A 25667-nucleotide genomic window follows, 5' to 3' on the forward strand; every position below is an offset into this window, starting at 1 on the left:
AACCAGCTTACAGCAAACTCACACATCAACATTCAGCTGATCATTACAGTAAATAGAATAGATTTAACTTAAAAACATAGTAAAGAAGTATTAATGTTGTATACTTGAGTTGCACAGTTGTAACTTTTGTCCATCAAGTTGTACTGAGCAGTTATGAGTAACAGGAAATTAATTTAAATTACAAGTAATTCTCACATTAGATGTTAATATAAATTGTATAGTATGTTATATTTAGATACAATTTCACAGAAGTATTGATAAAAAATATGTCTTCACATGTATCACACTGGTTTTGCTGTAGTTCATGTATTTTTTGGAATGTCAAATAATTTCTACATTTTATTATTTAAAAAAAAAAATGCATATTAATAACTTTTATATCTGTCAGTTAACATGCCAAAAATATAAACCTTTTTACATGTATGAACAGTTAAGAACCTATTAATGACTTACAATATAGTTTTAGATGAAAACCATCTTGTTATGAATGATTTATAAGCTTGAATTGCACCAGGTCAAAAGTGACCGGGGAATGCAGAAGGTGTGTATGCTGATACACAATAGGAGGGTTAAATGCCTTTGCTCTCATATCATAGAAAATCACAAACTAGACCTCTTTATTATGTTTCTCCTAGATATCAATATCACATGGAGACTGATTTTTTCGCTGAAGTCTCCCGCATCTTAGATGTTTCTCCTGAGAAAAAGACTCAACAATTTGTTTCAAACTGTGCTCAGATTTGCCAAAATACCAAAGAGATCTCAATATGAACTCATACATTTCTCGTTAAATCTTTTCAAGTGCAAATGGTCTGAGTTACGATATCCACAATCATTTATAGCGCTAAACTCTTTCTGTATGTAAACAACTGACTTAAAGAGACAGTACCATTTAAGAGAAATAGTTGACAATTGATTTTGGTCACATTATTTTTTTGGGGAAACATCTGAGACAGAGTTGATACTTCAATGAAAGATAACTGGGAACTCCATTAAGTCTCATGTAGAGTGACTTTTCCTTTGTGCATGTGTTATAGAGGTGTTATAGAGGTGTTATAGAGGTGTGATGTGGTATATTGCTCTGTTTTGAAGTGAAAGAGGGTTGGCCTGTGTGTGTGTAGGGGTGGGGGGTCTCTGTGCCCCTCTTTTCTTGTTTCCTTGGTCACACAGACACACTTTCACCATGGCGGCCTTAGAGACGTGCAGCACTGTGGAAGCTCTCCAGCCTGAGTCTCCAAAACCTGAATCCTGTGTCAGGTCCGAACTAAACCAGAACCAAACACAAAACCTGGATCAAGATCATGATCAAGACCAGGCCCTCCAAAGCCAGAACAGGAAGGAGGAAGATGATGAGGATGAGGAAGATGAAGGGACTTCAGGATCTTCAGAGCTTCAGAAACAGGAGCCGTTGGATCCGGAATGGGTTGAGGAGAGATTCCGTATCGACCGGAAGAAACTGGAGCTCATGCTGTATGGTGTGTGTGTTTCCTGAGGGTTTTGATAACAGAAGGGTTGTTCTGGTTCCAGATGTGTTGAATATTGATGACTATAATCTGTCATGGTTTCCTGTGGTGTGATTCCTGATGCTTCATCAATCTAATGTTGTTTTCTAAACATTTGGACAGCCACATGTCACTGTTTTTCATAGGAAAGTTCATTGTAAATGCAGGAAAATACAGTGATGAACAGGTTTAATGGTCCGTTATCACGAGCTGTCTATCCTAGAGTTTAGCTGAATTAACTGTCTGAAGCCGAAGTTGACATTCAAATCCCACAGACACTGAGAAAGACAGATTGAGCTTGTCAGAGAGGAACTATGTGTAAAAATCTGGATGTTGTTTTTTTGGTTGAATTTTTGCTACTTAAAAATTAGTAGGTTGCTCTTTCATAGCTCAGGAGACTTAAATGAGTTCTCAGTTATGTTTCAGTGAAGCACCTCAGATGTTTCTCTTAAAACTAATGGAGAACTAATTGTTTACATTCAGAAGAGCTATAAATGAATGTGGATATCATAGCTCTTGAAAAGATTTAATGAGAAATGTTTGAGTTCATATTGAGATCTCTTCTAAAACTCTAGAGTTGATGTGACATTACTGGAGTCTTTTTCTCTGAAAAGTTGCTTTCCAGTTTATCTCATTGCTGTCCAGGAGAAATAACTGAGATCACATTTGTGATGTTTTTTCCTCTGCTGCTCGTCTCTTCAGTTTGAAGTGTTTGCTTCTTTTAGAGGGAGTGAATCACTTTTGCGTCAGCGTCGTTTGCTTGAACGTAACTTTGCTGCTTGACGCTGTTTCTCAGAACTGACTTTGGGGTCTTTTCTTTACACACACACACACACACACACACACACACACACACACTGGTTTTTCAGTCATTCTTCGTCGTTGAGCTGTGTAACCCATGGTGATGAGGAGCGTCTAATGAAAAGAGGGATGTTCACCCTAACCCTGTAAATGTCACTCTGGGGCAAATGTGTTTAACACAAACACACACACACACACACACACACACACACACACACACACACACACACACACACACACACATCTCACACATGCACACACATACACACACACATCACACACATACACATAAACACACACACACACACACATCTCACACACACACACACACACACACACATCTCACACACACATATACACACATACACATCTCACACACACACATACACACACACACACATACACACACACACACACACAAACACACACATACACACATCTCACACACACATATACACACACACATCACACACACATACACACAAACACACACACACATCTCACACATGCACACACACACATCTCACACACACATATACACACATACACATCTCACACACACACATACACACACACATACAAACACACATCTCACACACACACATACATACACACACATCTCACACACACACACACACACACACACACACACATGCACACAAACACACACACAAACACACACACATACACACACACACTGCTTTACTGCATGTTTGCACTCTCTTTTTAAATCTTACGATGTTAAATTTGTTGTGTAGTTTTGTTAGACAACTGTCACACAGATGCAAACAAAGTTTGGATTTTAAAAGGGGATTTAACATCACAGAACATTTGCTTTATTTGTCATTTTTACACTCAAAAAATTACTTTTGGCTGAACTTGGTTCAAACGTATTTAAAATTAGTTTTCTTAAATTAAAACTACCATGCAATATCAACTTAAATATGTCAAGCAGAGGCAACCTTACTGAACTGAATAAGCCCAACTAAATTAGAAATGCTAAATGATTCCTATGATTAGCATATCAATTGCTCAATGAGTAAAGAAATATAGAGCATTCTCAACATGTACCTGTCCTCAATCTAAGCTTAAAACTGAAGTATGACTCTTTTTCAGTATGTTAATTATAAAAAACTCCTCTGTTTGCTTTGAGAGTCCCGTCTCAAGAGATACAACATTATTGTAAATATTGACTTGATTAATGGCGTGAGTTAGGGGCGGGACTATCTGTTTCTTCGACTAACGGTAGATTGGGGGCGTATTTTAGGAGTGAATGCGCTTAGAGAATTATAGGATGCTCCCTTGCTCCCTATTTAGTGAATGACTTAACCTCCAGTGCGCTGTCTGTCTGCACTGGTCTCAGAACAGTTTGAAATGCACCTTACTTTCATTCTAACTCCATATAAAGCCTCTGAAAGCAACATTTTCAGCTTTTAAATGCATCCATTGATAATCAATGTGATAATACATAGTGAATATAGGATAGTTTAAATGAAACTGAGCCTATAGTCCACAAAAGTGGTCATTGTGTTTAACAGCGTGCTGATTCACGATAAAAAGATGAAATTTAATTGAACTGAATATTGGATGAAACTAGAGACTCTAATCTTTTGACTCAAACAGGTTTCAATGTAAAAACTTTAATAGGTTTCTTACCAGATGTAGTTTTGATGCTGTATCTCCCAAAGACAAACTCTGATGTCTGATGCCGTGATGTCACATGACTTGGTGCGTCAAAATTTTAACATTTTAATGGCAGCACAGAGTCTCCTGAACTGAGATCAGTCAGTTTAAATGAAATTACATTATGCATAGCCTATAGCGAAGCCAAAACATAACGTCCACGCATGTGGACAAGGGGTCTCAGTAGGTTAAATTAAAACTACCCTGTAATCTTAACTTAAATACATCAAGTAGAGGCAACCTAATTGAACTGAATAAACCCAACTAAATTAGACATGCTAAATGAAGTCAAATGAATCTCTTACTGTGATTAACTAGTTAGTACAGTGAATGCTAGCATGCTAAATGCATGCTTATGGGAAACACTATGCTATGATTAGCATAACAATTGCTCAGTGAGTCAGTCCCTCCAGGATTTTGCGATCTTGTGATAGCATCTGCGGTGCAGAATGTCTGCAAATATTCTGCAGAAAAAAATCTGAGGTATTCCCTTCGATCTCCTTCATGTTTGCAAGCCAAAACAAATACTTGCAACAGAGTAAGCGTCTCCTCCTCGACTCCTCCTCTGTGTCACTGCATGTATGTACCGCAGACAGCCCACAAACATCACAGCTAGTGTTTAATCTTATCTTTCAGTGTGGTGAATGAGACACAAAAACCCTGCGTTAATGGCATTTCTATATTGGCTTAAAACTCCCTTAGAATCTGATAAAATGGCAATTTATGCTAAACACATATGCTCATATTTGGTTTTCACTGATATAAAAACCTCACATATACTGTATGTACATATAAGCAACATATATTTCAAAATGTGACATTTTCATATATGTAACATACTGTATATGTTTCCAAATACTTGTGGAATTTGAATATGTAAATAAATGCTCATATATATGAACTTTAAATTTATATGTTCGTATATTGCCAGAAATCAGATTTCTGTATCAGACAATGTAATAATTATTGCAACAGGCATAAATATTGAATCCTCATTTGTGTTTTTAGTTTACAGATGAATGAGTAAAACAGTATAGATCATTCTCAACATGTCCTTGTCCTTAATCTAAGCTTAAAGCTGAAGTATGTAACTTTTTCGGTGATAAAATACTCTCTTCTATCCCAGCTTAATATGCAGGGGAAAATATAAGTAAGCTATTCATAGGTTAATTTTCTTGAAAACTGTAAACACTTCGTCTCTCTTTGTTTTGAGCGACCCAACTCAAAAGAGACAATAACATTGACTCAACCAATGGCGTGAGTTAGGGGTGGGACTATCAGTTTCTTTGACCAATGGCGGATGGCTGGCATATTCGGAAAGCTGTTTTGAGAACAATGTTTATTTTTGCAATTTCGTTTAGTTGCGCTAGTGACTGAAGAAATTAAATACTCTTCACCATGATTGTAAACCCCAAAACTCCAACATAACAACAAAACATTAAACACTACAAGTCCTTCCCTTAACATTCATCTAGCATGCACCTACTTTTAACATTTACTCTCACATGCTGGGAATTAGAAATCTCAAAACCAATAAATATTTATATTATCCCAACACAAGTGGTTTAAGTAAAGCTGAAAAGCATTGAAAGTCAAGTCAAGACATTTTTATTTGTATAGCGCTTTTCACAACACAGATCATTTCAAAGCAGCTTTTACAGAAAACGAAGCTGTAATATCTGTAATGTCTTTAAAAAACATGATTGTAGGGGGGCCTGGGTATCTCAGTGAGTATCGACGCTGACTACCACCTGAGTTGGAATCCAGGGTGTGCTGAGTGACTCCAGCCAGGTCTCCTAAGCAAACAAATTGGCCCGGTTGCTAGGGAGGGTAGAGTCACATGGGGTAACCTCCTCGTGGTCATGATTAGTGGTTCTCGCTCTCAATGGGGCGTGTGGTAAGTTGTGCGTGGATCGTGGAGAGTAGCATGAGTCTCCACATGCTGTGAGTCTCCGCGGTGTCATGCACAACGAGTCACGTGATAAGATGTGTGGATTGACGTCTCAGAAGCGGAGGCAACTGAGACTTGTCCTCCGCCACCCGGATTGAGGTGAGTAACCGCACCACCACGAGGACCTACTAAGTAGTGGGAATTGGGCATTCCAAATTGGGAGAAAAGGGGATAAAAAAAAAAAAAAACTTGATTGTAAATTGTGCCTTAACATAAATAAATAAATAAATAAATAATATTTGTATTTGAAACAACTCAGTTAATTTAAGTTCGCTTGGTTACATGCATTTTTTGAGTAATATTAACAAGGGAGGATTCAGTAACAATAGTAATACTGACAACAATAATGAAATTCATTTTTTTGTGTATTTCCAAACTTATAGTACAGAAATGGACCATGTAGAAAGTAAATATGTTAATTAAATACAAAATATGTTATAAATATTCAAATGTAATTCAGTACTTTAATTTTATATATGATTTAAATACAGAATATGGTATTTGGAATCGTATATACTGTAAATCTGTGTCTGTGTGTTTTTAGGTCCTGCAGAAGGTTCTGGACTAACCGGAGAAGAGTTCTTTGAGAAAGTAAGAAACTGAAAGAATTAACATCATTAATCTAACATCTTTCATCCTTTATATTAAGGATTTTGAATTTTACCTTTTACAAAGACAACCTGAATGTGGTCAAGCTGATTTTTGAAATATGGTTGTTGGTTTGTTGCTGGTCCAAGATGGTCCACCAGGTCAAAACTAGGTCCACCTGCTGGTACGAGGTACGGATGCACCGATGTATCGGCCGCCGATATTTATCAGCCAATTAATGACCAAATTAAAACCATCGGCAAATCGGTTTTTAGCATGAAAACTCTGATATGAAAAACCGATAATTATCTTCACACTTTGTAAAAACTCTTTTAATTCAAATGCACAATCCAGAAATAATGATAGCCACAGAATGTAGAAGGGTTGGCACTCCTAAGAACATTTAATATTTAATTTATAATCATTCTCGTTCTCACATTAATGAGGAAAAACCATCGTTACAGACGTGACAGTTGTGAGAGCAGCACTTACCTATACAAACACTTTGAAACCAGCAAACGTTGACTTCTGAGACATTGGTATGGTATCCATTAAGGCTACACGGTTGACTGAGTTAAGATTGAAATCACAATATGGTCTTGCACAATTACGAAAGCTTGAAAGGTTGCGTTTAAAAATAGACTGCAATCAGTGCTTCATTCAGCATTGTGTAAACAAGCGGCGCCCTCTAGCGGTCTGGACAGCGTTATCCATTACACCAAGATAGAACTTAAAAGGGTGCGTTTTGTTCCTTTGGTTAAAACTTTTTATTTTTCCATGATGTGGTTGACATTTCTGTGGAATTGCCCAACATATGCATGATGTGAATTTGTGAAGTACAAACATGAAAAATGTGCGTTTTGTTGTTTTGAACTACAAAAACAGAAGTGCAAAAATGTTTTAGAAGTACAAAATAACCTTTTTTCACATCGATCATCATGCTATGATATTTAATTATTTTTTAAATATTTTTATAATATTCTGTTTATCTTTCATTGTGGCTCTCTATAAAATTTTGGCCTGTCATGTGTTCAACAGATCCAATCCATATTCAATGGAAATTATTTATTGTTAGGAAAACAAAAAGCTTTTGTAGCTCTTTGTACATTTATCGGCTAATCGTTTTTTGTTAAAATCGGTATCGGTGGGGGCCTGGGTAGCTCAGAAATAAAGACGCTGACTACAACACCTGGAGTCGCGAGTCTGAATCCAGGGCGTGCTGAGTGACTCCAGTCAGGTCTCCTAAGCAACCAATTGGCCTGGTTGCTAGGGTGGGTAGAGTCATATGTGGTAACCTCCTCGTGGTTGCTATAATGTGGTTCTCGCTCTCGGTGGGGCACGTGGAGAGTTGTGCATGGATGCCGCGGAGAATAGTGTGAAGCCTCCACACGCGCTATGTCTCCGTGGTAACGTGCTCAACTAGCCACCTAATAAGATGCACGGATTGACGGTCTCGGAGGCAACTGAGATTTGTCCTCCACCACCCGGATTGAGGCGAGTATCTGACCCTGGCTGGTATTCCAGCTGTTCAACCGTCTAGACAAATTTGGAATAGGTAATGACCATAAATGTAAACCAGCTGGCTGGTTTTAGCTGGATTTTCCAACAGGGAACAAACATCGAACAGACATATAGTATGGTTGAGTGTGTTTACATCAGCTGTGTATTTAAATGGATGTATGAAACTAGTATGAAGATCACACAGCATAGATTGAGTGTTATGTGAGTTAAATGAGTGATTGTCTTTGTTGAATAGAGGATGTGTGTGTTTGTAAAGAACTCTGAATTTCTTTTGTTTACACACTCATTGTTTCAGGTGATGAGAGAAACAGACACGCAGGTGAAATGGCCGTCCAAGCTGAAGATAGGCGCAAAGTCAAAGAAAGGTGAGACATCTATATAACTAACAGACACTTAACATACAAAAAAAACAGTGTTTTTAAGGGTTAAGAGACCAAGTTATACTGTATGCATATATTTAAGAGGATTCTTATATGGGTCACATAAACTTTTCTGTCCAGACCCTCATGTTAAAGTGGAGGGTAAGAGAGCAAATGTTCTCGAGGCCAAACGGAAGATTTTGGAGCTTCTGGAGACAAAGGTGAGTTTTAAACTCTTTCACTGAGTGTCCATCTGTTGTATGGAGTTCTTACCCGACATACCTGTGCACAGGTGAATAAAGTGACACTGAAGATGGACGTCACTCACACTGAACACTCTCACGTGATTGGTAAAGGGGGCGGGAACATTAAGAAGGTCATGGAAGACACTTCCTGTCACATTCACTTCCCAGACTCAAACCGGAACATTGCAGCAGGAGAAAAAAGCAACCAGGTACACAGAATGTCTTATCATTACCAAATCAAGTATCATATTATTGTCTCTGGATGCCTTGGTAATATTGCCCCCTGACAACCAAGTGTCATAGCAACCACTGCATTTTAAACATTTAAAAAGGGGTCTGGGTAGCTCAGTGGTAAAAATGCTGGCTACCACCCCTGGAGTTCGCTAGTTCGAATCCCAGGGCGTTCTGAGTGACTCTAGCCAGGTCTCCTAAGCAACCAAATTGGCCCAGTTGCTAGGGAGGGTAGAGTCACATGGGGTAACTTCCTCGTGATCGCCATAATGTGGTTCTTGCTCTCGGTGGGGCGCGTGGTGAGTTGTGCGTGGATGCCGCGGTGGATGGCATGAAGCCTCCACATGCGCTATATCTCCACGGTAACGTGCTCAACAAGCCACGTGATAAGATGCACGGACTGACGGTCTCAGTTGCGGAGGCAACTGGGATTCGTCCTCCACTACCCAGATTGAGGCGAGTCACTACGCCACCACGAGGACTTAGAGCACATTGGGAATTGGGCATTCCAAATTGGGGAGAAAAAGGGGAAAAATCCCCCCCCCCCCCCAAATGAAATGTTTATCAGGTTTTCAAAATTTAAGGCATTTTTAACACAAAAGTGGATTAGAAATGCAAAATAATCATATTGTTTTTTCTGAGATGATAACTGGACGTTATGTAATATCATATGTTATGTTTATCAGTTTACCAAAAGACTTTAAAATTGGATTAAAAATGCAAAATAATATTTTTTTTCTGAGATGATAACTGGACATTTCGTAGTATGTTATGTTTCTCAGTATATCAAAATATTTTAAAAAACAATATTGGATTAAAAATAAAAAAATAATCTGATAATCAAAAGTCACAATTTTTTTTTTTTTTTTATGCAAAATTGGATCTAAAATGCAAAATAATATTGATAACTGGACGTTATGTAGTATGTTATGTTTATTGAATCATCAAAAGACTTTTATTTAACACAAAATTGGATTAAAAATGCAAAATAATAATAAAAAATTGTCAGAGATGATAACTGGATGATATGTAATATCATATGTCAAAAGTTACGTTTTTTATTTTTTTTTTTTTTTTACACAAAATTGGATAAAAAATACAAAAAACCTTTTTTCTGAGAAACATAACTGGACGCTATTTACGATACAATAACATTGTATTTATATAACTACAGCAGCTGACCAACATGTAATGAGTTATGTTTACTGAACTGACAAAAATTGAAACATTTTCTTACACAAAATTAAATTAAATATGCAAAATAACCAGTTTTGGGTGTAATCTGATAAAGTAGTAATTAATTACTGTAATCTAAGTCAAACAGTAGTGTAACGCATTACATGGTCAATTAAATTAATTACTTTTAAGTACATTACTTGGTTAACACATATTTCTCAGATAATATTATTAATGTAGAATACATTAAAATCTAATTTAATTATTTCAATTAGTTTTAGTTTAATTTAGAACTAAATTAATTATTTTATTATGTATATCTGTTTGTATTTCTGTGACAGCTGTAGGCCGGTCACCCCATAACGAGAACTTTTAAAACATGACAGAGTGAAAATAAAAACTTTTCTATGGAACGTTTTTTTCTAGAAAGTAATTTTAAAGTAATGCAATTAGTAATGTGATACATTTTTCGATGAAGTAATAAAGTAATCTGATTACAACTTGAGAGAGGTAATTAGTCATTTGTAGTGGATTACTTTTTTAAAAAGTAACCTACCCAACGCTGAAAATAATTTATTTTCATGACGACAACTGGAAGCCACTTGCTGGATTAAACGTATAACATAGTGAGATCATGTGACTACAATGTGGCATCCTACTGTTTGAAACTTTATTATTGCACACTATTTCACATAATATGTTTAAAAATAGTACACTATACTAATTTTCTATTCGGAACGCAGCCTCTGTGATGTGATCATGATATACTGTTTTTCCTGCAGGTGTCTATCGCCGGGCCAGTGCAAGGGGTGGAGTCTGCTCGGAGACAGATCCGGGTCAGTGATGACATCATCTTAATTAATATTCATTATATTCAAATGTTGTTTACTGCGTTGTCTCACTGTAGGAGTTTGTTTGGTGTGTGCACCTGCTTCTATTGTGTTTTGTGAAACCCGCAGGACCTGCAGCCCCTAGTGCTGACCTTTGACCTCCCGGTGACCCTTGTGGGAGGTGTGGTGGCAGATACGGGGTCGCCGGTGATCCAGCACGTCGCTCAGGCATTTGGAGTGACTGTGAGCTTCAGAACTCAACCCAAACTCTACTGCAGCACCTGTACTGTGAGAGGAGTTCAGAGAAACAGCACTGCCGTGAAGGTCACACACACACACAATTAAATGCACAGAAGCACATATAAACAGTGTTCAGTAAATAATTTTTTGACCTTTGACCTGCAGAAGGCGACCTGTGTCCTGATGGAGCTGCTCCTGGGCTCGGAGGCGGCAGCGGTTGCCGGTGTAACGGGTGTCGTGGTGTGCACACAGTTGGACGTGACCTCTCAGCAGCACTTGTTTCTTCTGGGTCAGAACGGAGTGAACTTCCTCACAGTGATGCATCAAACACACACACAGATAATCCTGCCCGACCTCAGCGCGCCACAACACACACCGTCACTTCTCATACAGGGCACGGCCGACGGAGTGTGTCTCGCTCGACAGCAGCTCATGGTACATACTTTGCCATGTATACAATTTTTTGCTCTATTACTATGGTAATAAAGGTCACGTTCTTAGCCCAAAAGATGGATACTGCTGGATTGCTCATGTCTGACTGTGTCTGTACTCGTGTAGGACTGTTTGCCCGTCTGTCTGATGTTTGATTTGAAGGAGGAGGGCGAGACGGACCCTCGCAAACTCGCTCAGATGATGCAGAGTCTGGCCGTTTTCATCAGCATCAAACCAAAGGCCAAACAGACAACAAAGGTACTACAGCACCCATAATGTATCTGTCACTAGATCAACTGATGGTCACATTTTTCAGTCATACTTTATACTACTATGTACTAACATTAAATATATACAAGACTATGTATTTAATGTGTAACTTCATGTTGTTCTGCAAAATTCCCACATTTGCTGCTGCTGCGGTTGAGGTACGGGTAGGTTTAGGAGTAAGGGTAGGGTTAGGCTTTGGGGTAAGGGTTGGGTTAGGGTTAGGGGTAATGTTAACAGTGTAAATACATATGTAATGACAATGCAACAACATGCATGTACATAATAAGTACATTGTATTGGTTAAGTACATAGTAGTTAAGTCCACCTAATATAAAGTGGGTCCCATTTTTCTATACTTTTACTACACACTAAAAGTTTACTACTTTGTTGGTGACACTTTTTTGACTTTTTTGTCGCATACTCAGTTAGCATGTAAGTGTTAGCATCTAGTGAAATACATTACCTTATGTTTATACATTTAAAACCTTCTGTGGCAACTTAAGAAGGATATAGTTGAACCTTTATTTTTACCTAGTTATTTTTGGTTTCATTTCTCCGTGGCCGGCGCTGGAGCAGCCTGATCTCACATAAAAATCGGCAAGCGTGTGCCGATTTTTCTTTAACCGAAATCGGTATACGTGGACCGAATTTGAAAATACTGCCCCCAGAGGCTAAAGTGGTAAGTGTTTCAGAGCATATAAACAAGTGTGACATCATTTATTTTATTTAATCTACCCCCCAAACAAAACTCAAATCTAACCCTAACCATTAGTTGAGACAAAAGTGATACTTACTGAAGTTCAGCACTATTTTACATTGAGTGAAAAGTTTTAGTTCATAATATAAAAAATTATATTAATCAGCTATCAACCTGTTTTCCCACATCAGTTATCGATATCGGCAAAACCCACTATCAGTCAACCTCTAAACCTAACCTGTCCCTAACCGTGTGTGGAAGTGACGCCACCTTTTGAAGTTGGCCCAACCCCCTTCTAGAGTAACCCCGCCCTCTTTTGGAGATTCTGCCCCCATTTGGATATCTCCGGCCTGCAGATATACCTACTTGGGGCAACTTCGGCCTCACATTTCTCAACGTTTTTAAAAGTCAAAAGAGAGTCTTCTTGTCACCTGTAGCGCAAGGGATTGTGGGTAATGTTAGTTCAAAACATATATACGGACACATACATATTCCATACATATCAATATTGTATTGTATTTAAAAATTAATTAATTAAATATAGCACACAAGTGATATGGACAACTTTTATGGTGCTTTTGAAGCTTGACAGTCACACACGACGAGGGTGAGTAAATGATGGCAGAAATTGTCATTTTCGGGTGAGCTATTATACATTCACATTGCTCCTGCAGGAGTATCACTTATTATTTATTCTATTTTTTAGATGTTTTAAACATAAATAGGCATCATTAAAGTGTCTTATGTATTTGTGTAACAGAAAGTGTACAGAAAATAAAATAACAATGTAAGCCTAGTGACAAAATTTCATTCAGATCATTTTTTTTTCATGTTTCAGCAGAACAGTAAAAACTGAAAGAGCACATTCTTTAACTAACATTTTTTAATAAAACGTTTGTTGTGTACGGAGCCCCTTAGAGGACAGGGCGGGAATTTCTTTTCTGAAATACTTTTGCGTTCACTCGCAATGAATTTACCATGATTTTACTACCGTAACCATATTTTAACCTTGTTATTCATAGTGAAACCATAGTAATAATACAGGAAAATGAAAACTATGGTAATAAAATTCACAATTTTGTGATTATTATGGTTTTACTATATGAATACCATACGTTTACTATAGGAATATTATAGACTGTAGTAACCATTGTTTTTGGCTGAAATAATTTTTCTAAAGTTATATTGTAGTAACCATGACTGTTGTAGGCCGACCATGTTTTGTTTTTTGTTGGTAACCTGTTTTACTATTGTTTATTTACTATTATAGAGTGGTGGTGGCGTAGTGGGCTAAAGCACATAACTAGTAATCAGAAGGTTGCTGGTTCGAACCCCACAGCCACCACCATTGTGTCCTTGAGCAAGGCACTTAACTCCAGGTTGCTCCGGGGGGATTGTCCCTGTAATAAGGGCACTGTAAGTCGCTTTGGATAAAAGTGTCTGCCAAATGCATAAATGTAAAATGTTTACCATGGTAATTATTGTGGTTACTATGGTTTTACTACAAATACCATGGTGTATAAAATAATTGTACAAATACAATTATTATTATTTTTTTTTTATCATAGTTTTCATTTTCCTGTATTATTACTATGATTTAACTACAAATGGGTCATTGACAAATAAGGTTGTCCGAGGTGATAAAAATGAGAAATATTTAAAAAATGTAATATTTGGGGCCTGGGTAGCTCAGTGAGTATTGACGCTGATTATCACACCTGGAGTCACGAGTTCGAATCCAGGGTGTGCTGAGTGACTCCAGCCAGGTCTCCTAAGCAACCAAATTGGCCTGGTTGCTAGGGAGGGTAGAGTCACATGGGGTAACCTCCTCGCTGTCGCTATAATGTGGTTCTCGCTCTTGGTGGGGCGCGTGGTGAGTTGTGCATGGATGCCGCGGAGAATAGCGTGAAGCCTCCACACGCACTACGTCTCCACGGTAACACGCTCAACAAGCCGCGTGATCAGATGCACGGACTGATGGTCTCAGACGCAGAGGCAACTGAGATTCGTCCTCCGCCACCCGGATTGAGGCGAGTCACTACACCACCACGAGGACTCAGAGCACATTGGGGATTGGGCATTCCAGATTGGGGAGAAAAAGGGGAGAAAAAAAAATAATGTTGTTTTAACAAATTGTCTGAAAAACATTTATAGCATTTTGTACAACAACAACAACAAAAAAAAATGTATTTAATGACTTTAAAAATGTAAAAGGTATTAAAGAGTTTCCATGCACCTTGCATACATGAGTTACAAGGTGAAAAATATCATGAATTTTTCTTCTGACCTGAAAAAAATGTGCCTTTTCATTAAAATGTCAAAATATTTATATTTAATAATATGACAAAATAATGATTTGTTATTAAATCTTCACACACAGTCTTGCAGGTCATTTCTGTTTTATGATTTTTGTCACAAACAACAAAATTTCTACCTACATGTTGGTTGATTAGGTGGACAAAAGTTAATCATAATTTTTTTCATATATCAATCATGCATTTAATAAAAATTATAATAATAATAATAAAAGATAATTCAGCACAACTCATGCCAACATTTCTTTTTCAAGAATTTCAGCTTTTAATGAGACTTCGGGAAAAAAATGAGCGTCACGTCATTAGCCCGAATATCAAGCTTATAATATGGTTACTATAGTAAATCTATGGTAAAGTTATTGCGAGGGAACGCAACACTATTTTATATTCCCGCCCTGTCCTCTAAGGGGATCCATAGTACATAGTTACAAGAAGTTGAATGTTTTTTTGTTGTTGTTTTTTTTTTTCATTTAAGCTTGTCAAGGTATATAATTTCATAATAACCTTCATTTTGGGAATTTTTCCATTACATAATAAAAGTGTCGTAAACTAACTTCTCTTGTATCAGTCAGTGGTGGTGAAAGGTTTGGAGAGGAACATCAGCAATCTGTATGAGGCCAGACGTCTGCTGCTCGGACTGGACTCCAGTGAGGTATCCATGATGACCAAGCCGTCTGTGGACCCTCTGGTGTCCTATAATGGAATGACAGACTACTGGCTGAATGTACTAATGCAGCAACTACGCCTCACTGAGACAGGTGTGTGTTAATGGTCCATGAGTGCTTTCATTTGATTTAATTTCAAACAATAAAATGTGTCATTCTTTAGACACTTAGACACTTTGCCTTCTCCAGATACTGTGATTGGCTCTCTCTCTGGGAAACCACGCCCCTATCCCCCACCTGGATTGGCTGTTTCCTCAGAGGATGGATGGATCGGACTGAAAGGGGCGGAGTCTAAATTAGAGAAGGTCTGAAGATATTATCTTGATATTTGACTGTCTGATCAAATAATGAGTGATAGATATTTTAGACGTCAGTAAGAATTTCACTGCATCAGATTCCAGAGAATGAAGATCATCAGACGCAAGCCAAAACAGAGGACTGTGTCTTGCCGCATCTGGAGATGACAGAGGATCGAGAGGTCGTTGTCAGGCCAACTGCCTCCTCTAGGAGAGGCAGCCAATCAGAGGCCCCCAGAGAGCCAAACCAGGAGTCACGTCAGCTGTTCTCATCCGAGAGCTCACCGAGGTCAAACTCCCCGTCCTGAGACAGACAGACAGAAGATGATCTTTGATACTTTCTAGAATAACACACTATGTGTATGTTTGTTTCAGGTCAGTGCGAGTGGAGGTGGATGGTGTTTATTTGAACAGAGACAGACGTTGTAGTCTGAGAATATTCCCCTTTGTGGACAGCAGCAATGAGGTATATTACTCATTTACATATTTAAAAAACATTATTCACTTTATCAGTAACATGATTTTGTCAAGGGAGGTTTTGTCAAATGTAGCTCAATTCTGGGGACAACTGTGTCCCCTAATGTGTCAAATCAATCTGAATAATGTGTGCGGTTTTATCTGTAAAACAGGACAGAATAAAACACACTAGAACTGAATTTCGGTTAGGTTTAATTAAAGGTTAATCTGGTGATCATATACAGCTCCAGGTCTCTGATGCTAGCTATTAAGGGCCTCCATTTCCTGTTATAATATACAAAATACAGCATACTGTGTGTGATTGTCTCAAGATCATCTTAACAGTCAATAACTAAAAACATCATTTGTCTACCGCTTTATTAAAACATTCTTTGTTTACTATATGTTCAACAGGATCATGAATATGAGAGAAAGAAACTTCTGGCAACTCGAGGTTTGTCATTTTTAATTCGATAATTTACACTGCAGATATATTTACCGGCCTCTTAATGACAAATTAAAATTATAGATTACGGATTTCTTTTCATGCACCATATAATACATATTATATTATATTATATTATATTATATTATTATATTATATATTATTATATTATATTATATTATATTATATTATATTATATTATTATATTATATATTATTATATTATATTATATTATATTATATTATATTATTATATTATATATTATTATATAATATTATATTATATTATATTATATTATATTATATTATATTATATTATATATTATTATATTATATTTTATTATATTATATTATATTATTATATTATATATTATTATATAATATAATATTATATTATATTATATTATATTATTATATTATATTATATTATATATTATTATATTATATTATATTATATAATATTATATTATATTATATATTATTATATTATATTATATTATATTATATTATAGTGTATTATATTATATTATATTATATTATATTAAATTATATATTATTATATGATATTATATTATATTATAGTGTATTATATTATATTATATTATATTAAATTATATATTATTATATAATATAATATTATATTATATTATATTATTATATTATATTATATTATATTATATTATATTATATTATATTATATTATATATTATATAATATAATATTATATTATATTATATTATTATTATTATATTATATTATATATTATTATATTATATTATATTATATTATATATTATTATATTATATTATATTATATTATAGTGTATTATATTATATTATATTATATTAAATTATATATTATTATATAATATAATATTATATTATATTATATTATTATATTATATTATATTATATTATATATTATTATATTATATTATATTATATTATATATTATTATATTATATTATATTATATTATAGTGTATTATATTATATTATATTATATTAAATTATATATTATTATATAATATAATATTATATTATATTATATTATTATATTATATTATATTATATATTATTATATTATATTATATTATATTATATTATATTATATTATATATTATTATATAATATAATATTATATTATATTATATATTATATTATATTATATATTATTATATTATATTATATTATATTATATATTATTATATTATATTATATTATATTATATATTATTATATAATATAGTGTTATATTATATTATATTATTATATTATATATTATATATTATTATATTAATTATATATATTATATATATAATATAATATAATATTATATATTATATTATATTATATTATATTATATTATATTATATTATAAACAAGTCAAATATAATTCACATTTTATAACATTGATAAAAAATAATGATCAATTAATGTATTTCGGTAAATAAATACATTCAAACTGATACTGTTGCTGTACATAATAATATGTTTTTTTTGGTGATAAATGTTTAGGTAAGTATTTTACATGGCCAATATAAATTTTATTGCATCAGATTCGTACTGGCTCTTCACAATTACACTTTACAGTTTTTTTCTGAGCCATTTACACAGTCTCAAATCATTAAAGTCTAATCCTAGTGATCAAACGTCACATCTTTGACCATTAAACGCTGTAAAGTGATTTAAGTTCTTGGTTCAGGTGTAAATTGTTATACGGTCAAATGGCTGGATGGACTGATGATGTGTTTGACGGGCTGCAGGCTGCATTTGGCATTCATCATGCTGTATAAACCTCATAATGGATTAAAGAGTGTGCCAGATATAGGTGATATAGGGGAGCCAATTAAGAGTTACCCAGTCTGGGGCAACAATAAAACAGTCAAATCAATACATAAAAGACATTTACAAAGTACCAAAAATAAATGATGAAGAGCTGATAAATAGTTTACAATTCAGTTTTAATGTGACCTTCATCTAACAAGAAAAAATTTTTAATCTGTTCATTGTAATGAAAGTGCCCAAAGTTGAAGAAACACCAATCTATATTATTTATTTTATGAATGAATGGTTTATTTTCTAATTGGGGACGTCACCGAACATTATTGCAAATAAACAATGTTTTCAAAACAGCTTTTTGAATACGCCCCTCGCCTGCAGTTGTTCAAACAGTCAGATAGTCCCTCCCCCAACTCACGCCATTGGTTGAGTAATGTTGTTGGGGCGGGTCTAAGTGGGTCGCTCAGAACAAACACAGGAATTTTTATCGCGTTATATACAGTTTCCGAGAAAATGAACCTATGAATGGCTTGGTTACAGTTGTGTCTGCATATTAAGCTGGGATAGGAAAAAGTATTTTAACACAGAAAACGTTACATACATCAGCTTTAAATTAGAATATAGCTTGCTTACTTAAGGAATTGCATGCTTAGAACTATCCAAAACCTCTTACATTTTACATCTTTCAAGTAATTTCAAGACATCTAATAATTTATTATTTATTGTTTTAGGAAGTCTCACCAAAGGTGTTTTGTCATTAGCAGATTTTTGTTCACTTGCTTTAAATTTAAACCTAATTTTATGTATTATTCAGAGAGGGAAGAGAAGTGTTGAAAGGTAGCACCACATTCTTCTGCATGACTGCTTTTGATTAACTTTAATTAGGTTTAGTTAGGTAGCAGGTGTTTAACAATGCAGGGACACACACACAAACACAATGCAGTTAAAAATGGCACTGACACACACTGTAATTAGAGCTGCTGATCTCTGCCAGTGTAAATCTGAACATCTTCAACCATGCACGACTGTGTGTGTGTTAGCTTGTAAAGTGTGTAATGTGACCTGTATGCATGTGTGTGTTGCAGCCATGCAGCAGAAGCCGGTGGTGACAGAGGTTCGGACCCCCACAGATACCTGGAGTGGTTTGGGTTTCTCTAAATCGATGCCCACTGAAGCTGTGAAAGAGCTGAGAGCTGTGAGCCGACGCTGCTATAGACCCTACAACAGCCAGCAGCAGGTACACACAAACACACACATAGAATAACAGTATGCAGAATCGACATTCATTCTTAACAGTTTAAAGATGGGGAAAATAATCTTAAACTCCAACTAGATTAAAAAGTTTGTAGACAAACTTTAGGCTGGCTTGAAAAAGCCTGGTCTGAAAGTTTAAAAAGATGGATGGATGGATGGATGGATAGATAGATAGCATTGCTATGTGGTTGCTAGTGTGTTCCATATGGTTGTAAGGGAATGGCTAGGCAGTTGCTAGGGAGTTACAGAATGGCTGCCTCCTGGCCAGAGTCAAAACAACCAACCCCCATGTCTCTATGACATTCTGGTGTTGAGATATGAGTGTTTGTATACGGTTGCTAGGGTTTTATACCTGGTTGCTAGGGCATGGTTAGTCAGCTGGTAGGGTGTAACAGAATGTCTGCCTGCAGTTCCGAGTCAAAAGATACCATCCCCATGTCTTTGTTGAGATACGAGTGTTGCTGTATGGTAGCTGTGGTGTTACATCTGGTTGCTAGGGCATGTCTAGTTAGCTGGTAGGGTGTTAAAGAATGTCTGCCTGCAGTCCTGAGTCAAAAGTTACCATCCCCATGTCTCTACGATATGCTTTTTGTGATATGAGTGTTGCTATACAATAACTGTGGTGTTATATCTGGTTGCTAGGGCATTGCTAGGCCGTTAGTTGGGTGTTACGGAATGGCTGCCTAATGGCCCCAGTCAAAGGAACCCACCCCCATGTCTCTACGATATTCTGGTCCTGAAATATGTTTTGCTATACTGTTGCTAGGGTGTTATGGAATGGCTAACTGCTGCCCCGAGTCAAAAGAACCAACCCCCATGTCTCTACTATATGCTTTTATGGAGATACGAGTGTTGCTATACAGTAGCTACGGTGTTATATCTGGTTTCTAGGGCATTGCTAGGCTGTTGGTAGGGTGTTACGGAATGGCTGCCTAATGGCCCCAGTCAAAGGAATCCGCCCACATGTCTTTAAGATATTCTGGTCATGAAATGTTTTGCTATACTGTTTCTAGGGTGTTATGGAATGGCTAACTGCTGCCCGAGTCAAAAGAACCAACCCCCATGTCCCTACGATATGCTTTTGTTGAGATACGAGTGTTGCTATACAGTTGCTAGGGTGTTAAATCTGGATGCTAGGGCATGGCTAGTCAGCTGGTAGTGTGTTACAGAATGGCTGCCTAATGACCCGAGTCAAAAGTGCCAAGATATGAGTGTCGGTATTCAGTGGATGGATGGATAGAACAACCAGCAGCAGGTACACACCACACACACACACACACACACACACACACACACACACACATGTTGGTGCAGCTATCATTATGAGGACTCTCCATAGACATAATGATTTTTATACTGTACAAACTATAGATTCTATCCCCTAACCCTAACCCTACCCCTAAACCTAACCCTCACAAAAAACTTTCTGTATTTTTACATTTTCAATAAAACATCCTTTAGTATGTTTTTTAAGTGATTTGAATTATGGGAACACTAGAAATGTCCTCATAAACCACATTTATAGCATAATACCCTTGTAATTACCAGTTTATCACCTAAAAAAATTTCATCGTAAACCACTTAAACCTGCACACACACACACACACACACACACACACACACACACACACACACACACACACAGACTCACACTCTCTCACATACACACACACACACACACACACACACACACACAGACTCACACTCTCTCTCTCACACACACACACACACACACACACACACAGACTCACACTCTCTCTCTCTCTCACACACACACACACACACACAGACTCACACTCTCTCTCTCTCTCACACACACACACACACACACACACACACACACACACAGACTCACACTCTCTCTCTCTCTCTACACACACACACACAGACTCACACTCACACACTCACTCACTCACACACACACACACAGACTCACACTCTCTCTCTCACACACACACACACACACACACACACAGACTCACACTCTCTCTCTCTCTCTCTCACACACACACACACACACACACACACAGACTCACACTCTCTCTCTCTCTCTCACACACACACACACACACGCACACAGACTCACACTCACACACTCACTCACACACACACACAGACTCACACTCTCTCTCTCTCTCACACACATACACACAGACTCACACTCTCTCTCTCTCTCTCTCTCACACACATACACACAGACTCACACTCTCTCTCTCTCTCTCTCTCTCTCTCTCACACACACATACACACAGACTCACACTCTCTCTCTCTCTCTCTCTCTCTCACACACACACACACACACACACACACACACTCACTCTCTCTCTCTCTCACACACACACACACACACACACACACAGACTCACACTCTCTCTCTCTCTCTCTCTCTCTCACACACACACACACACACACACACACACACTCACACTCTCTCTCTCTCTCTCTCTCTCTCACACACACACACACACACACACACACACAGACTCACACTCTCTCTCTCTCTCACACACACACACACACACATACACACAGAATAACAGTATGCTGAATTGACAGTCATTCCCAGTAGTTTAATACGGGGAAAAGATTCTTAAACTCCAATTACAGACTCATATCTGCACATAGCGAGCACAAACTGTAACTGTCCTTCACTTCCACACTCATTTCCTTTGGCTGTGATAATGACACTCTCTCAATTAAAATCCTGAATGAAAGCGATTTAGCGCTGGATCGTGGCACTGTGTGAATCTGTTTTTAATTGTTACCGCTGATTGAATCATAATTATTTCTCGGAATAAGTGAATGTCCACAATGGTTTCAATTGCGGGCATAAAGGAATAATAATAATAACAAAAAAAAGAAACTTCTGTCTATAATTGCAAACCTGTGACTTACTTTCTTCTGTGGAACACAGAAGGAGAACTTTAGCAGAATGTTTATGTAGCTATTTTACACACAATGAAAGTAGACAGTGACCCGAGGTGGACAAAACACCATCATAAAAAGTATCATAAAAGTATTATATACTCATTCCAAGTCTTCAGAAGTAATACGATAGCTTTGTGTGTGAGGAACAGACCAAATTTTAAGTCATTATTCACTGAAAATCTTCCCCTTCACCATAGTTCTTAAATCTCATTCACACTTCAGCATATTTGAACACAATAATTTCTTAAATGTCTGTTTATTCATCACAGAAAGCTTGGAATATAGCACATATGTCTACTTTTATGGTGCTTTTTTTGTCCTTTTTAGGGCTTGAGAGTGTAAATCACATCCATTTTCATTGTTTGGAAAAGAACAGCATGAATTAGCTTTATTAGCAGCTATATTCGGCCTCTACTTTTGTGTGTAGCAAGAAAGTCATATGGGTTTGGAACAACATGAGGATGAGTAAATGATGGCAGATTTGCGATTTTTGGATGAATTATGTCTTTAATACTTTTGTGTCTGTTTCTAGTCGTGGAGTTCTCCGAGTGCAAAGGAACGCGGTTGGAACGGCAGCGACTCTGAGAACTGGAGAGAAAGACGAGGATCTTTTCCTTCATCGATAACGGCCTCCTCTTCCTCATCCTCCTCCTTTCCTGCTTACAATCCAGCTGCATTGCGAACAAGTATGTGTGTCTACTAGTGCCTCATTCTGGAGGGTGTGACATATTTCGTTTAATTAAAGTAACGATTACATTAGTTTAGCCTCTTATTACAGCAGTTAATCCTAGAAGCAGCTTTATTACAAGGTGAAACAATCCATTACGCTTTTAGAGGGAATACATTTTAATATGACAAAATGTGTGTTAACCCTCATATTGCATTCAAGTTAGATAATCATTTTTAAATACCACATAGTTTTAAGTACGGGAACCAAACTTTGGGACTTTATCAGGACTATCAAAATACACATGATATATTTTTTTTACGATTTTTTAATAAAATTGTTTAAGAGATATAACCGTTTTAAAAACATTGTTACATCTTTTGCGGGTCAATTTTGACCCAGGCATGAATTGTGGCTTTACACATGGTATTATGTTGATTTACAGGAAAGTTAATTTAAATTACTAGTAATTCTCACATTAGATGTTAATAGAAATTGTATATTATGTTATATTCAGAAATGTTGATAAAAAAGATGTCTTCACATGTATCACACTGGTTTTGCTGTAGTTCATGTATATTTTGAAATGTCAAAGAATTTCTACATTTTATTATTTCTAAAACAAAATGGCATATTAATAATTTTTATATCTGTCAGTTAACATGCCAAAAATATCAATCTTTTTACATGTATGAACAGTTAAGAACCTATAAATGATTTACAATATAGATTTAGATGAAAACCATCGTGTTATGAATGATTTATAAGCTTGAATTCCACCGGGTCAAAAGTGACCGGGGAATGCAGAAGGTGTGTATGCTGATTCTGAACGCTATAGGACGGTTTAATAGAACTGATAGTACTGTTGTCTTATTGAATGCTGAAAGCATTATCAGATTCACCTGGATATGAGACATTAGATACACAAGTTATAAATGTTTATTCTGACCTGCAGTGGAAAGCTATTTGACCGGCGGTAACAGCTCTGAGGGCGTGTCATCAGCGTCAAGACATTTGATTGGCAGGTCACAAAGTCCCACCCACACAGATGATCTTGTGGAGTTACTGGCACAGTTGGGTCTGGAGAAATACAGCGATATATTCCAGGAACAGGAGGTGAAAAGCCACAATACACAAATACACATGTGCTCATTAGCACACCAAAACTGAAATGAACTGTGAAATAAATCGTAATGTTGTCTCATGTGTCAGATTGACTATCAGACCTTTTTGACACTCTCAGACGAGGATTTGAAGGAAGTGGGCGTGAGCACCTTTGGAGCACGCCGGAAGATGATTCTCGCCATCTCAGGTCACTTTTATTAACAAACTAATGCAGAATTGAAGATTATATTGCCTGAATTTACTTACAAATCATTTTAGAAGGATAGTTAACATTTACTCACCCTCATGTGTTTCCTTACCCATATAACTTTCTTCTGTGGAACAAATAATAATTTCACCACTATCTGTACAATAGCAATAATAAAATCAACAGGAGGAGGAATAAAAGATTGTTTTCCATTCATGTTTTCAAATTAGTGTTTACATTTATTTAAATTCTCGATGCTTTACAGAGATTGTCATTTAAAACTTGTGTAATGCATTTGTCCCTCATTAGATTTGAGTAAAAAGAGGAAATTTCCAGATGCGCCCACTGTGAAGTCGGGATACCTGGAGGGCGGGGCCAGTGGCCGTCTGCCACGGATCATGGACGAGGACGTGGCTGCCAAAAGTAACCGCTGGTGACTGCAAAGACTACGATTCCTACAATGCACCTGGGGCCAGTTTGTGCTTCCTGTCATGTGGCCCTCAGGGACCAATCAAAGTATGAATCTTGATAGATGATTACCATATAATACAGAGAGGACAGATGTGCTACGAGTCTCGGAGGAGACGTTCAGACGTTTGACCTTCACGATGAACTGATTGACCGTCCTGGACCAAAACTTATTATGCAGCTCTCTCTCTCTCTGTGTCTCTCTGCCTCTCTCTATCTCTCACTGCTCTTGTGTCTATGCAAAACTTTATGTTCTGTGTTTTATACACTATTCAAATATAAGAATACTATCAGGCAATGAATAAACTGTTACATTTGCCTCTTTTATTAAATGATAAACACAATTGCATTGTTTTAGCTCCTGTTCTAAGAGACTCTATATTATAACATGTTAAATAAAGTATATTGGATAACCATACAAACTCCAGGATTCCAACGAATTTCCATGACATTTATATGTCAGTTCCAGTGCTGGATGTAATCTGATTACAAAGTAATTAATTACATCGGGGCCTGGGTATCTCAGCGAGTATTGACGCTGACTACCACGCCTGGAG

General features: G+C 36.5%; 1 protein-coding gene across 1 annotated transcript; it reads left to right on the plus strand.

Moving 5' to 3' along the window:
• The first annotated feature begins 1183 nt into the window (after positions 1-1183).
• On the plus strand, positions 1184-25441 carry bicc2 (bicaudal C homolog 2). The gene is given in 21 exon segments (XM_051650518.1): positions 1184-1257; positions 1327-1475; positions 6482-6528; positions 8342-8411; positions 8547-8626; positions 8698-8859; positions 10840-10893; positions 11017-11211; positions 11293-11562; positions 11686-11817; positions 15410-15599; positions 15678-15811; positions 15901-16055; positions 16148-16268; positions 16673-16712; positions 19567-19751; positions 20985-20990; positions 23196-23365; positions 24314-24446; positions 24543-24642; positions 24952-25441. Coding segments are annotated over 21 exon segments (2595 nt in total). The 3' UTR covers positions 25080-25441.
• The last annotated feature ends 226 nt before the right edge of the window (positions 25442-25667 follow it).

This window comes from Myxocyprinus asiaticus, chromosome 22 (assembly GCF_019703515.2).
Source record: "Myxocyprinus asiaticus isolate MX2 ecotype Aquarium Trade chromosome 22, UBuf_Myxa_2, whole genome shotgun sequence".
Taxonomy (NCBI): domain Eukaryota; kingdom Metazoa; phylum Chordata; class Actinopteri; order Cypriniformes; family Catostomidae; genus Myxocyprinus; species Myxocyprinus asiaticus.